Below are 16,210 nucleotides of genomic sequence, written 5' to 3'. Positions count from 1 at the left end.
AGGGCTTCCATTTTGCTGTCTCATTAATCTCTTTAATACCATCTCCAAGGTCCATTACAATGCCTGGCACATAGTAGGAACTTGTAGGTGAACACATGAAAGACATTTGTGCTATAATCACGTTCAAATAATTACTTCTTCATGGATTTTTTTCTGTCTATTTTTTTGGTATTATTAATATATAGGGGCATGAATTGCTGGTATTAATTATCATAGAGGTAGGGAATTCCAGGATGCCATCATGCTGGGCTGGTGGGAAGGGGCTCTCCTCAAGTAGTGGGAGATCTTAGGGGCCTTATCCAGAGCAGAACATTAAGGGAGGGCTTTGCAGTTTGGGGTGCACAATAACCATGGATATATTCACTGTGCAAGATGACATAGGCCCTGAAGTGCTCTCATCCCAAGCTCTTTACATGTAGGCTTTTGATGACTGTTGTTTTATACTTTCATTTATTATTTAATTATAATAAAACAAAAATAACATAAAATATACATGCAAAAGTAATACATCTAGAATTCCATGAAAATAGTGTTTTATGAATTTGGTTTGCAGGTCCATGGCTGTCCTACCTACTATGGCATATTACTTTCTCATCTCTTACGTCTCTAAGTGAGCTCTTGTTCCAGTCACCTCTGGAAGCATTATGGTCAAATCTCACTGATGGGTGGGTGAGTGTGTTGGGGCCACTTCCCCAATTCTCCTTCCCACCTCATGCCCAGTGTGGGAGATCAAAATTGGCCACCCTGAAATATGTCTCTTTACCTTGATTATTTTCTCTGACAGACATTTGACCTCCCCCACTAACTGCCTAAAGAATTTAACATAGAAGGCTTGTTTCAGAAAGGAGTTACTATCATATGATGGCTGTAATACAATGTAAAATAGACGTTACAATAGTAAAGGCACCAATAAGCCCATCTTATCAAAAATTCTGTCTCTCCCAGCTCACATTCTCTGGGTGGCCCTGCAAAGAGTTGCCAGACAAACATTTACATTTATAAGAGAAATTTCCATTTGTAAAGGTATCTGCCTCTCTGTATTGGGAAGAGGTGGGGATGGCCTTATCTGTGGAAACTCTTATCAGTACGGAAAGAGAGGACTTAAATATGCATACCCTTGATTATTGTGACTTCTGTCTCCCTTCTGTCTCCCTCCCCACCCCCAACATTCTCTTTTGTCTTTAGCTGAAGATAGCATTTAAGATGAGAATCTCTGCCATTGCGTTGAGAAACTCATTTTCCCTGGTTTCTCCCATGTATACACGTCATTAAACTTGGTATTATTTTCTCCTGCTAACCTGTCTTTTAATTATTTGGCCAGCCATAAAAACCTTAAGGGAAAGGGCAGAGGGGGAGTCTCCCTCTTCCCCAACACCAGTGTGTGTGGCATTTCCACTGGTCTATCAGTTCAGGTTTGAGCACTTCACAGTTTAAATATCCATTACCTCAATATGATTCCATCAAGTGGAAAAAGAATTTAGCTGGAAATATATTATCCCCTGCACCCTGATAAAATGCACCCTATCGCGTAATGTGCCCATCTCTTGGGGCCTCCACACCATTCCACAGCCTTTCTCCCCCCAGGCATCCCCACCCACTTAGCAAATGCTTTGGATTTGAGGCTGGGAGGGGCCTGCTTCTCTGAGGCCGTAAAAGGGTATCAGGGAAAAACAACTTACCATTTAGGGGCTTCCTAGCTCTGACATTTGTTTGGAATTGCCAGCTGAGAGTCTTTTTGGTTGGCTAGAAACATTAAGGCGTAGTGAAACATTAAAAAAACCTGAGCCAATATAGGATTAAAATAATCTATAAGAGCAGAGATCTGCAGTAAAGGGCCAGAGAGTAAATATTTTCAGCTTAGCAGGCCATCCAGTTTCTGTCTTTACTCAACTCTGCTGCTGTTGTGAGAAAGCAGTCGTAGACAACATAAACGATAGCGTGGTCAGATTTGGCTCACTGGCTGCAGCTTGCAAACCCCTGCCTAAGAGAAATAAATCAATGCTAACCGCACTGTAATCTTTTCAAATGCATTTCATCTAAATGTCCTAATAGCCGATACCCTGCTTTCATTTCTGATTCAAGTCTCAGTTATTCATTTGTGAACAACAATCAATAGTCAAGTCTTGAAGATTTTTAATATCACTAATTTTCTTCAAAAGAATTGGCTAAATAATGAGACTTAGAAAATAAATGTACTGAAAGTCAACTTGAAGTCTAACTAGATGTGTAGTCTTGGGGAAGTCACAGCACTACCCTAGACCCCAGTTTTCAGGTTCAATCTCATGATTTCTTTCTTTCTTTCGAGGAAGATTAGCCCTGAGCTAACATCCAATGCCAATCCTCCTCTTTTTGCTGAGGAAGATTGGCCCTCGGCTAACATCCACGCCCATCTTCCTCTACTTTATATGGGACGCCGCCACAGCATGGCTTGACAAGTGGTGCATCAGTGCGCGCCCGGGATCCAAACCTGCGAACCCCGGGCCACGGAAGCGGAGTGCACGAACTTAACTGCTACACCACCGGGCCAGGCCTTGTGATTTCTTTCTTTAAAAAATTTCTATAATGTTTTTTACTTTTTTACAAAAGTAATTCACGTTTATCGTAGCACATTTGGAAAATAGAGTTAAGCAGAAAGAAGAAAACAAGAATCCCGGGCCAGCCCCGTGGCTTAGCGGTTAAGTGCGTGCGCTCCACTACTGGCAACCCAGGTTCGGATCCCGGGCGCGCACCGACGCACCGCTTGTCCGGCCATGCTGAGGCCGCGTCCCACATACAGCAACTAGAAGGATGTGCAACCATGACATACAACTATCTACTGGGGCTTTGGGGGGAAAAAAAGGAGGAGGATTGGCAATAGAAGTTAGCTCAGAGCTGGTCTTCCTCAGAAAAAAAAAGAGGAGGATTAGCATGGGTGTTAGCTCAGGGCTGATCTTCCTCACAAAAAGAAAAAAAACAAAAAAACAACAAATAAAAGCAGATCTTTAAAAAAAAAACACCAAAAAAACCAAGAATCCCCACAAGTCCACCACACAGACACCACTGTGAACATTTTGGCACATGTCCTTTCAGTTGTCTAAAAATTTAGCTACTCTATTTACTTTTCTAGAGAGCCTTCAAATAATAAAAGTGGGATCATACTAAACAGCTTTGTGATCTCAGATTTTCACTTAATATAACATGAACATTTTTCTATGTTATTAAATATTTCTCTACAATATCATATTAAGTAAATAGTATTCTATTATGTGGCTGTACCATAATTCATTTAACCAATTCCCTGTCAGGTTGTTTCCAATTTTTTGTTTTTATAAATTACATTGCAATGACATCTTTGTAGAGAAAGCTTTGCACACATTGGTGATTATTTCCTTATTTCTTTCAACTTGAAAACTGTTTGACAGGTTCAGCAGTCATTCCACGTTTGGCCAACAGAGGGCATTTTAGGCCTTCCTTTTCAGGGCAAGGCCATACATAAAGCCATTTCTACAGCACATAACAACAAAAATAATGGTTTTATTGTGAAAATTATTCAATTTTGGATCTTCAGTAATAATCAACAAACTCCAAAGGGAGAATCAAAGTAATTTATTTTTATGTCTAACAAGATTACACACACACACTCTCAATACTTAATGAACTGCTTTGTTAGAACTTAAACCCCAAATGAATAAAAATTACCTCTTTTGCCCAATTCAGGGTAACTAAGGGAGTGCTCTGCTTTATGCAAAGACATGAAGTCTCTGCAGAAGACTGTTGGATAGTGACAAACAAGCAGGAAAGGGAACTCAAGTCTGAAAATACTGACCTTGCTAGAGAAAAAAGCCCAGATGGCCCCAGGATTTTTAGCTCCCTAGAAATCCAGATTTTGGGGCAACACTGAGTGGCCTAGACCATTACTTATCACCTATCTGCCAGGTTTTGGTAGGCAATACTTTAAGTTTTGTTAGATAGAGCTTAAAATAATTATTTTATGTGCATTTTTAAAAATTTTCACCAAGACCATAATTTTCCAAGGGCAGCGATCTGCCTACACTTCTCGGTACACCAAATTACTAAGCACAAGGGAGGTACTTAAATAGTTGTCACTCAGTGCTAATGATGAGTTTCTATTCTAGTGTAATGATGACTATTGGGAGGTAGAGATGGGTTAAGGGCGTAGGCCCTGGAGCCAGGCTGCTGTATTTGTATCCTGACTTAGTCACTCACCAGCTGTATTAGCCACTTTACTTCCCTCGGTCAGTTTCATCATCTTGTAAAATGTGGGTAGTAATAGTACCTACCCAGAGGGTGATTATGAGAATTAAATGAATTTAAACATGTAGAGGTTGGCACAGGGCCTGGACCATGAGAAGCTCTTGATAGATGTTATGAAAATAATTACTTGACTAAGTGATTACCAAGATTTTTTTTTCTCGTTTTAAAATTCTATGATTCTTCATGGCTCATGCTCTCTCTAAGTTCCCCCTGTATCCACTGAGGACACCAGCCTCTCTCTGGCTTCTCAGGCTCCCCTGCCAGCTGCGGCCACAGCTATGCTGGCTCCAGGAAGCTCTCTGACGGCCACAGGCCACATGCCCACCCTGGTCTCTTACTCAGTGACCTCTTTTTAAATTTTACTCCAGTCATCTTTCATTTGTTCAACAGTACTTCCATTTGATTCCATCAAATCACAACATTTCACAAATATAAAGTCATCTTCATAAAGGTGATCGAAGATGGCATATGGAACAGAAAGGCTCTTCTTCACTGGGCTCAAAAGAATTGTGTTCAGACTAGAGGGAAATATAGCTTTGTGCAAGAAGCGTCAACAGGGATGGAGATAACCACAGTGTCTGCTTCTTCAGGCCAGTTGTGTGGTGGTTGCTCTTTGCCATTTTGTGCAGTGGTTCTCTGCCCTTTTCCTATTCCAGTACACTCCCATCCACAACAGTGGCATCTCTAGGGGTGGGCAGGTGTGGGGAATAAAAATCGTATATTCCTTTAGGGGCAAATATTGGAATCAGGCTGAGTTATAAGGATGTCTTCCTCTCCCATTCTGATCAGCTCTAGAGGGGTATGTGACCTCCTCCCTATAAAGTTGGTGATGTACGACTAACACAGATATAAGCAAAAAACAACAACAACAAAATATATACATAAAAAATTTATATATAGATATAGATGGGGTTCAAGGCAGGCTGCCCCAAGATGTGCCACTCTGGTATGTGGATTATTTTGAGCTGAAGACAATAAAGGCTCAGAAGACTCAGGAAGAACATTTGACCTTCCTCCAAACTACCTAAAAGAATTTAAGATAGAAGGCCTGTTCCAGGAGGCAGCTAGTACCATGAGATAACTATAGTATAATGTAAAATAGGTGTAATAAGAAAGGCACCAACAAGCCCACTTTCATCAAAGTTCTGTTTCTGGGGCCACATTCTCTCTAGGTGGCCCACCAGACAGTTGTCTAACAAACACTTGCATTTCTGTCTCCATGTAAATTGCCTTTCTCCCCTTTGAAGTCCCAAACCACTACCCCCAACATCCTCCTTGTCTTTAGCTGAAGATGGTATTTAAGGTGGCAACTTCGGGCATGCTGGCAAGTTGCTGTTTTCCTGGGTTTCTCCCATGTATACACGTTATTAAACTTCCTTTTATTTTCTCCTCCTAACCTGCCTTATGTCATTTTAATCATTTGACCAGCCATAAGAACCAGAGGGAAAGAGGGGGTGGATTCTCCCCCTTCCCCTAGTGTGTATATATATACATAGTTATGCTGCAGCTGATTTTACTGCTATTTGGAGGTTGAAGCAGTTGAGTAACAAGAAATGGGACTTAAGAGAGCTGAGCCCTTAATGAGGCTGGATTTCCCAGGTAGAGGGCAGAGGGATTGGGTTTATAGGCATCTGGAAGAAGTAGAAAGTGAAAGGAGTGTAAGGAGACAGGGACGAAGTGTGCCATAAACAAGGGAGTAGTGAAGCCATATTGCAGAGGCAGACTAGTTTAGATGGACTGTGTTAGGCCTTGGAGAATCAAAGGTTTTTGAACAAAGGAGTGACTTACAACATAGTGTGAACAGAGGCTAGATCTGGAAGCACTATTCATCGTAAATTGAAGGGAACAAGGCCAGGGAGCGGAGTGGAAAGAATATTTGGGTCAGGCTTGGGCCTAGATCCCAGGCCACCACTGCGGCACTAGCCGAGGGGCCTTGTCTAAGTGACATGACCCGGCTGAACCTCTGTTTCCTCATCTGAAAAACAATATGTCAGAGGTTTCTGGGAGGAATAATCATTCACCAAGTATTTTACTGGGTTCCTAGAATGTGCCAGACTCTTTGCTAGGTGTCAGGGGTACAAAAATGGACAAGAAAAGACACAGTCTATGTCTTCCAGGACTTACCATCTAGTATGAGAGACAGACAATAAAAAAAAAGTCAACAAACAGATTAAAAACTGCAAAGTGTGATAAGGTGATACGGTGAAGAAGGCAGGTAGGAGGGGCATCTACTTTTCCATTCAAGGGGTCAGGGAAAGTCTCTCTGAAGAAGCGAAATTTATTGAGACCAGAGAATTGGGAAGGAGGCTATCAGGCAAAGAGCAAAGGGAAGAACATTCGGGGAGAAGAATAATATGTGCAGAGGTAGGAAAAGCTTACCTGGTGTGTTCCAGGAAATGCAAAGAACCCTAGAGCACAAGGGGTGAGGTGAGGGAGGAAGGCAGCGGTGGGATCACGGCAGGAGTCTGAATTCTATTGTAAATGAAATGGTAAGCCACCGAAAAGTTTTAAGTGGGGAGGGTCATGTCCAGATGTGTCTTCTAAAACTATTACTCTGCTGTGTGCTAAACAGATTTGAGGGCAGCAAGAGTAGAAATGGGGATGCTGTTCAGGAGGCCAGCTATTGCAGTAGTCTAGGTGACAGATGGTGATGTCTTAGATTAGGGTGGGGACAGTGGAGCTGAAGGGAAGTGTGGGATTCACGAAATATTATGAAGGTAGAATCAATGATCTTGTATGTGTTGGGTGAGAAAAGGGATGAAATCAAGCAAGACTCAGGTTTCTGGTTTGAGTGACTGGGTAGAAAATATTGTAATTACTGAGATGAATGAGACGGGAAGAGGTACAGTTTTCTGGCCAGGGAAAACATAACATACAAAATACCTTGTTCAGTGGCTGGCACACAGAAGACACTCAATAAATGGGAATTACTATTATTATCTAGTCATTCTGTATTCTACAACAATGGCTTCTAGAAAACAGCTGGAAACAGTAACTTCTCTGTCCTTAAATATAGTATGTAAGCATGAAATAGAAGAATGGGATTCTGAGACAAATGGATGGTAGCAGGTCTCTGTGAAATAAATTACAGCAAAAACTTCACTAAGAAAGTCTGATGCATAGAGGAGAATCGCTACAATGCAGCCAACTGAAGAAACTTTGGTTTACCAGATCTCCACCTGATAAGGTTTCACTGCTTCTCTGAAATCACAGTAATGAAAACATGTCAACTACCAGATTGCTTCACATTTAAAGCTTTTATTTTGAAAAATAAAATACAAAAGTCATTAAGTTGTAAATGTATATGGTAATTCCTCCACTTCTCAGAAACAATACAATGAATTATTTAAATAATTAAGACATTTAATATTATCCACATCAATACATTTAAACAGGTACAAGTGTTCTACAAAACATTAGAACATGTACAGACAACTGATTCCAAGGTGAAACTGCCCCATTTTGCGTTCAGAATCCCATTTTTAAACCCTCCCCTTGAAAACAAAGCTTAGAATCTGATAAGAAAAGATGAAGACCAGAGCAGTTTAACAGAAAGCACACGTCCCCTCTGGGCTCCTCATCCACAGGGATGTGCGTGTACTTAGGATCAAGAGTGCTGTACTCAGAAAGCAGACCACTCAGGAAGGCCCAAACGTGGACTGACCGCCCACCTTCTCAGTGGGAGGAGACTGGCAAATGAACAGGAGATGGGGGCCGTACATCCACTCCACTGGTCTCAGCAGGGCACAGCCAGTCCTAGGAATTTCCCTTCCGCTGAAAAGGCAGCAGTCCTCCCTGGGCAAACACAGAGAATTCGGTTACCGGTGTGGAGTCACAGTTTTCTCCCCTGCACCACACTGCCTCCTTCCCAGTTGCGGGCCTGGCGTAAGCCAGGTAGCCGAGCAGGAGGATCAACAATCACAAGAAAAGCTGCATCAGGACTACCGGGGAGGCACTCTCCCTCAGTCTGGGATGCTTTTAGATGCTTGCCAGGAGCTTCGACATGCAAAACAAGCAGATGGCAGCCAAAGCAAGGACTGCTCCTGCCCATTTCTAAATGACTGCCACTGCCATCTGCAAATGAAGCTACTGCAGGGGCACTGGTAGGGACGTCAAATGTTCAGGGGTCCAACATGCTGACTCCTCATTTGAAAAAATGGATACCAAGGTTCTTTAAAGGAAGCTTTAGAGAACACAATGACTGTCATTCAAATGCCAAAGGGACCCAAAAGACGAGAAGAAAGACCAGTATCCGTCGTGAGATGCCATGCTGTCTTCTCAGCTTCTCCTGAAGCCTTCTCTCATTGCATGTGGACACCTACAGGCCTTGACAAACTAACAAGGATGAAATGCTGCTTCAGAGGCAACTTGAAGCCTGGAGTCAATGATACTGTGTTCTGTCAATAAATAATTCCTGTCTGTGTGTTTCAGAGAGGGAATTTATCTATAAATTTGGAAGTATTTTGGATAAACAAAATGATCCAAGGCCTGTTCACTGCTGTATCCATGCAAGCCCACAGAGTAGAAGTCTAACATTCAGCATTTGCTCCTTAGCAAAAAGGCAATCATAAATCCTGAAACCTATTAATATTATTAGCTCACTGCCATCCATGATTTTGACATGGCACAGCAGTGTTCACCTGCTTTTTATATCTACAATCCACTAACACACAGGAAGTCACAAAAATCTTATTCAAATTATTCAATCTCAGTTTTCTCATCAGTATAACAGAAATAATTGGGCAGGCCCCATGGTGTAGTGGTTAAGTGCACGCACTCCGCTGCTGGCGGCCCAGGTTTGGATCCCAGGCGCGCACTGATGCACCGCTTCTCCAGCCATGCTGAGGCCACGTCCCACATACAGCAGCTAGAAGGATGTGCAGCTATGACATACAACTATCTACCAGGGCTTTGGGGGAAAAAAACAAATAAATAAAATTAAAAAAAAAAAAAAATTTTTTTTAACAGAAATAATACCACCTACTTGCCAGAGTGGTTTGAAAATTGAATGAAATCCTTTATATATATATATGAATAATATACATATTTTCCATAGATGTTATATATATCATTTATATATTATATATATAAAATGCTTGGTATTTTACACCTGGTATAAAGTATGCACCAGAGTACATAGTTGTTATATAAAATAAAAACCAGCAAGGAAAACTATTAAAAAAATATCAGATTTTTAAAAAAGCTTTTCAAGTTCCAAATGATCTAAGGCATCACCACATCGTTCAGAGCAAAACAGAATCTTAAGAAAGTGTGGGAGAGGGATGTGAAGCTCTGAGCGGCTACGTCAGGAGGTCTGGGCTCAGAAACCAGCCTCCCCACTAATTGGCTAGTGTCCCTGGACATGAATCTGATGATTACTCAGATATAAGGCATGGCTGGCCTAGCCCACATTGTGCCCTTAGCTACAATGAGACAACACAGTTTATAAACATCATAAGACATCATAGTACATTAAAATCAGCAAGGGCAGACCAGAAAAACCAACCAATCCACAAAAATATTAGTGCAAAAACATTTGCATGCCCAGCACACACAGAAAGCAGTGCGGGTGGTGGAAGATGCCCTGGCTGGACGTCAGGAGACGGTGTTCTCTAGTCCCGGGCTTCTCCTACCTGTGATGTGACCTTGACAAATAACCTCTCTCTGGAATCAGCTTTCTTATCAGCAAACAGGTGGCTGGGCTTGGTGGTCTCTGGGTTTCTTTCAGCTAAAATATTTTATCATTTTAAACCTCTCTTCATATTGAAAATAACAACAAATACTGTTTAAGTGCTTACTATGTGCCATGGTTTTTGCAGACATTATTATGGTTAATTCTTACTACCACTCTCTTAATAATACTGTCCTCATTTCACTGATGAGGAAACGAAGACACAGAGAAGTCAAGTAATTTGCTCCATGCCACAACACAGAGCCAAGATTCCAACCCAGGTGGACTGACACCAGAGCTTTGCTCTCCACCCTGGACCTGCTGCCTCCTATGAGAGCCCAAGCGGGGAAACCCAAAGACCCAGCAATGTCCCCCAAACCTCACCTCATGTATACAGAGGTTCTTGGCTCAGCTACTCCACTTGCTCAGTCTGTGAAAGGAAGCAAAACATGTTTTAAAGTCCTTGAAATTGGTCAGCATGAGAAGTGACAGCCCCCCTCAAAATATCAGGTGTAACTTTCAGGTCTGATCACAGATTTTGTAATGAACTCAGCCTGCTACTGTTGTGTAACAAAGAATTTGACTGGCCTTTGTCCCTGGTTCCTGGTAGGGAGACTCTAAATCCTTGGAATTTCTGCGGTAACAGAAGTGTCTGTTATTCATGAGCTCCTTGGATCACATCCGAGTTTATGCTAAGAGATGAGATGACTTGAGATGGGGGCAGGTCACCAGAAAGACAACTGTGCGATTAGAGGGGTGGGGCTTTGAGTCAGCCCAACCTCTGGGTAGGGGAGGTTGCCTAGGAATTGAGTTCAATCACATGGCCAACGATTCAATCAACCAAGCCTTTGTAATTAGACCCCAATAAAAACTCAGGATGCCAAAGCTCAGCGGAGCTTCCTGGTTGGTGAAGACACTGATGTAACAGGAGGGAGACATACTCTGATTCCACAGGGAGAGGGCACAGAAGCTCTGTGTCTGAGACCCTCCCAGACCTTGTCCTATGTGTCTCCTCGTTTGCCTGGTCCTAATTTGTATCCTTAATAATAAAACTTAATAATAAAAATCGTTAAGTACAGTGCTTTCCTGAGTTCTGTGGGCTATTCTAGCTAGATATCAAACCTGAGGTTCTGTGGGCTTCAGTTTTCTCATTTCTTAGAAGTAAAACCAAAGCTTTTTAGAGACAGCCCTTTTCTAAGTGTGCGCATGTGATGCGCTAAATGAAACTAACCAGAATAAGGGGCTTGAAGTGTGTGTTAAGCCTTCTGCCCAATTTTTTATTTTTCTTATTTATTTGTAGTAATTCTCTATATTCTACAGATGAGTCCTTTGTTTCAAATAGTTTCTCCCACTCAAGACTTACTTTTTAACTCTCTTTTAGATGCTTTCTAATAAGTAAACATTCTAAATTTTAATGTAGTCCAACTTATCCATTCTAAAATTAATAATTAGTGTTTTTTACAACTTGTTTAAGAAATCCTTCCCTCTTAAGGTCATGAAGATATTCTCCTCTATTGTCTTCTAAAAACTTTATTATTTTGCCTTTCACATTTAGGTCTATAATTCACCTGGAAATGATTTTGTGTATGCTGTGAAGCAGGGGTGTCCCTTTAGTTTTAGTCTCAAATTCCCTTTCTTGACTCCTTCAGACTTAATATGCAAAACACCTTTTGGATTTGACATTCCTTCAATAATACTCTGTCTCTTGAATTATTCTCTGGCTCCAATTGCCACAGCCTGTAAGTGAGTGACAGCCTGTTCATGAATCCATCCAGGTTTCTGGGACATCATGCCCAGCCTGGGCTCAGGGCCTTGCGCCCCCTTGTCTGTAAAAGTTGATCAGTCTTTTGAGTACATTAGGAGTTCCTTGAGAAGATCTTTTTTCCTCTGACTACTGAGCACTTATTCCAATTTCTCATCTGTAACAGAAATTCAGTAAACATCTGTTGAATAAATGAAACGAATGAATAGATGGATGGATTAAAATTAAATATATGCTAATAAGAATATGCATTGAGAGTAGTTTGAAATTCTCACGTAATATGTATCAATTATTGATGGCTCACTGTTAACAGACAATAATCTGGGAAGACAGAGCCTTTAACCCTGGCATGAGACATAGCTTCTCAGAGAGCCCAGCCCATTTACTCCAGGCTTGCTTTAGGTAACACGACTTCACAGAGAGTCTGTGAGTTGGTAGTTTCCCTCACCAACCCATATCTGGAACGTTTTTAGAAACTGAGTTCAGTGCAGAGTCTTCATTTCCTATTAACAAACTAATTGCTGATAGCAGCAGCCTGGAGGCAACGTGCATTATCACTATGCTAGAAAGGGAAGTCTGCTGCTGCGTTCAAGGAGTAGTTATAAATATTTTCCCTGCTACTACATAGGAATGGCATATGATGCTAAGATGCAGGACACTCTGGGCTACTCTAGGCGCATCAGCCATAACACTACCTGTTTCTCTTCAACCCAAGAAACAATATTGGAATCCAGGTAAATGAGAGGGAGGGGCTGGCCCCGTGGCGTAGTGGTTAAGTGCGTGCTCCGCTGCTGGTGGCCCCGGTTCGGATCCCGGGCGTGCACCGACACACCGCTTGTCAGGCCATGCTGTGGCGGCATCCCACATAAAGTGGAGGAAGATGGGCACAGGTGTTGGCTGAGGGCCAGTCTTCCTCGGCAAAAAAGAGGAGGACTGGCATGGATGCTAGCTCAGGGCTGATCTTCCTCTCAAAAAAAAAAAAAATGAGAGTGTAACATTACAAGGATAACTCTGGATCTGTTTGAATTAATTTTTTAAAATGTAAAAGTTACAAGTTTCAAACTCTCCTTTCCCAACAGTGGAGGGCCAATGGCTGTGTATAATGTATTCATAAGTCTTCTAGGTTCCAAATGAGAAAAGTTAAAAGGCTATGGATGTATATCTAATAAGAACAAAGGGTGGCTGTACATTTTTATTTCAAGTTAAATATCAGAAGGCTGGAGCAGATTCACCAAGCAGCTTCCTTATATGTGGGATACTGTGTGGTTTGTGAGTGACCTCAAGTAATCAGATTTTAGTTATTAATAAAGTATTTCCCTAGTTTTGGAAAGCCTTGAACTCTCTCTCTCTGAAAACCAATTTTTCTGTCGCCAGCACATATCATTATCTCTTTAAAAAGATCACATCAATGCAAGAGGAGGCAGCAGATACAGTACCTGAGGTTTTTCTTTAAGAAATTCAGGTAGCTGAAATTCTCCTTTATAGACCTGGAAAAACAAAGCCACGTGTGAGTTTAAGAAAACAGGTGCCATCATGCTCACTTCAGGGTGCCTGCAGTGCCTGACGGTGGATGGGTTTACTGTCAGTTCAAGGGCGGCCACCGCTGAACGGCTGAGTGACAACCCCACGCACGCTGCTCCCACCTGCTCCACATCTGCCTGAGTGCTCCCAAATGCAGGCTGGCTGGGACAGGGCTCAGAGTATCTGAAGAAGGAAAAAAATGCATCCCAACATTCCAAGTTCCAATCATTTTAGCTGAGCGAGACAGCAAGCTCTAGGCCATTTCTCGCAAGTAACCAACACAGAATTCACACAATTCAGGAACAGCCTGCTCCTGACTTCCTCTTGAAACCTCCAACCTTATAACCCTGGATTTAATCCAACTTCACCTTTTCTTAATGTATCCAATATTCCCATAATAATCTGAATATTAGATGGATTCTTAAAATGATACATACTTTTAACCTTGTAAAATCTTATAATTAAACTTACTTTTTTAATATATAAAATTATGCTTGCAATACCAGCAATAATTAGGACATAATTTAAAAAAATAATACCATTTATAATAACATCGGAAAAAAACCCCACCAAATACCTAAAAATAAATCTAATAAAAGATGTGTAAGATCTTTACACAGAAAACCACAACACATTACTGAGAGACATTAAACACCAAATGAATTGAGAGACATACCACTTTCAGGGAATGGAAGATTCAACACAATAAAGATGTCCATTCTCCTCAAAGGATTTCCAATCAAAATTCTAGCATGCTTTTTTTGGGAGGGGGAAGGGTGATTTCAAGCTGATTGTAAAAGTTACATGGAAATGCAAAAGGCCAAGAATAATCAAGGTAATCGTAAAAAGAACAAAGTGGGAGGACTTATTCTACCAGATATTAAGACTTACTATTACACACCTATAATTAAGCTATACTATACAGATATATATGTATATATAATTCAGCTATAATTAAACAGCAAGGTTTTGGCACAAGGATAGAGAAATATATCAATGAAACAGAATAAAGAGTTGAGAAACAGACCTTTGTATACAGACACTTGGTTTATAACAAAGGTGGCACCACAAAGAAGTGCAATTAGAATAAATAAATAAATGTGGTTTATGTAATACAATGGTATACTACACAGCAATAAAAAAAATGAACTACTACTATACAAACAACATAGACGAATCCCAACATATAATGATGAGGGGAAAAAAGCTAGACCCCTGAAAATAATATATTACATGTCTCCATTTAAAAATTTTAAAGCTCGTAGAAATTACAATGGACACCTCAGAAATCCAAAAGATCATATGAGAGTACTACGAAAAGCTATATGCCAACAAATTGGATAATCTAGATGAAATAGATAAATTCTTAGAATCATACAACCTTCCAAAACTGAATCAAGAAGAAATAGAGAATCTGAATAGACCTATCACCAGTAAGGAGATCTAAACAGTAATCAAAAATCTCTCAAAAAATAAAAGTCCAGGACCAGATGGCTTTCCTGATGAATTCTACCAAACATTCAAAGAAGACTTAATATCTATCCTTCTCAAACTCTTCCAAAAAATGGAAGAGGAGGGGGAGCTTCCTAACTCATTCTACGAGGCCAATAATACCCTGATACTAAAACCAGACGAGGCCAACACAAAAAAAGAAAATTACAGGCCAACATCACTAATGAAGACCGATGCAAAAATCCCCAACAAAATACTAGCAAATTGAATACAACAATTCATTAAAAAGATCATACACCATGATCAAGTGGGATTTATTCCAGGGACACAGGGATGGTTCAACATCTGCAAATCAATCAACGTGATACACAACATTAATAAAATGAAGACTAAAAATCACATGATCATCTCAATAGATGCAGAGAAAGCATTTGAGAAGACAGAGCATCCATTTATGATAAACACTCTGAATAAAACATGTATAAAAGGAAAGTACCTCGACATAATAAAGGCCATATATGACAAACCCACAGCTAATATCATACTCAATGGTGAAAAACTGAAAGCTATCCTTCTAAGAAGAGGAACCAGACAAGGATGCCCACTTTCACCACTCTTATTTAACATAGTATTGGAACTCCTAGCCAGAGCAGTCAGGCAAGAAAAAGAAATGAAAGGGATCCAAATTGGAAAGGAAGAAGTGAACCTTTCACTATTTGCAGATGACATGATTTTATACATGGAAAACCCTAAAGAATCCACCAAAAAACTTTTAGAAATAATAAATGAATATTGCAGGATACAAATGAAAGTTGCAGGATACAAAATCAACATACAAAAATCAGTTGTGTTTCTATATACTAACAACAAAGCAGCAGAAAGAGAAATGAAGAATACAATCCCATTTACAATTGCAACAAAAAGAATAAAATACCTAGGAATAAACTTAACCAAAGAGGTGAAAGAGCTGTACACTGAAAACTATAAAACATTGTTGAAAGAAATTGAAGAAGACACAAAGAAATGGAAAGATATTTCATGCTCTTGGATTGGAAGTATTAACATAGCTAAAATGTCCATACTTCCTAAAGCAATCTATAGATTCAGTGCAATCCGTATCAAAGTTCCAATGACATTTTTCACAAAAATAGAACAAAAAAATCCTAAAATTTATATGGAACAACAAAAGACCCCAAATAGCCAAAGGAATCCTGAGAAAAAAGAACAAAGCTGGAGGTATCACACTCCCTGATTTCAAAATATACTACAAAGCTATAGTACAGCATGGTACTGGCACAAAAACAGACACACAAATCAACAGAACAGAATTGAGAGACCAGAAATAAACCCAGACATCTATGGACAGCTAATTTTTGACAAGGGAGCCAAGAACATATAATGGAGAAAGGAAAGTCTCTTCAATAAATGGTGCTGGGAAAAATGGACAGCCACATGGGAGAAAATGAGTAGACAATTATCTTACACCATACACAAAAATTAACTCAAAATGGATTAAAGACATGAATATAACACCTGAAACCATGAAACTT

The 16,210-nt window shown here is 40.4% G+C and overlaps 1 protein-coding gene across 2 annotated transcripts in view; it reads right to left on the bottom strand.

Annotated features, from left to right (window-relative positions):
• Positions 1-7,492: 7,492 nt before the first annotated feature.
• The window catches only part of TPST1 (tyrosylprotein sulfotransferase 1), a 140,241-nt gene continuing 131,523 nt past the window's right edge, over positions 7,493-16,210 (bottom strand). For both annotated transcript variants that reach the window (XM_087417400.1, XM_087417401.1), the window contains exons 4-6: positions 13,124-13,174; positions 10,310-10,355; positions 7,493-8,049 (exon numbers count right to left, since the gene is read on the bottom strand). In XM_087417400.1, coding sequence (XP_087273526.1) covers positions 10,338-10,355; positions 13,124-13,174 — 69 coding nt within the window. In that variant the 3' untranslated portion in view covers positions 7,493-8,049; positions 10,310-10,337. The remainder of the gene's footprint in view (positions 8,050-10,309; positions 10,356-13,123; positions 13,175-16,210) is intronic.

This window comes from Ceratotherium simum, chromosome 26 (assembly GCF_057802395.1).
Source record: "Ceratotherium simum simum isolate JZ-2026a chromosome 26, ASM5780239v1, whole genome shotgun sequence".
Classification (NCBI taxonomy): Eukaryota; Metazoa; Chordata; class Mammalia; order Perissodactyla; family Rhinocerotidae; genus Ceratotherium; species Ceratotherium simum.
The sequence above is the reverse complement of the archived record's forward strand: the minus strand, read 5'-3'. Positions and strand labels throughout refer to the sequence as shown.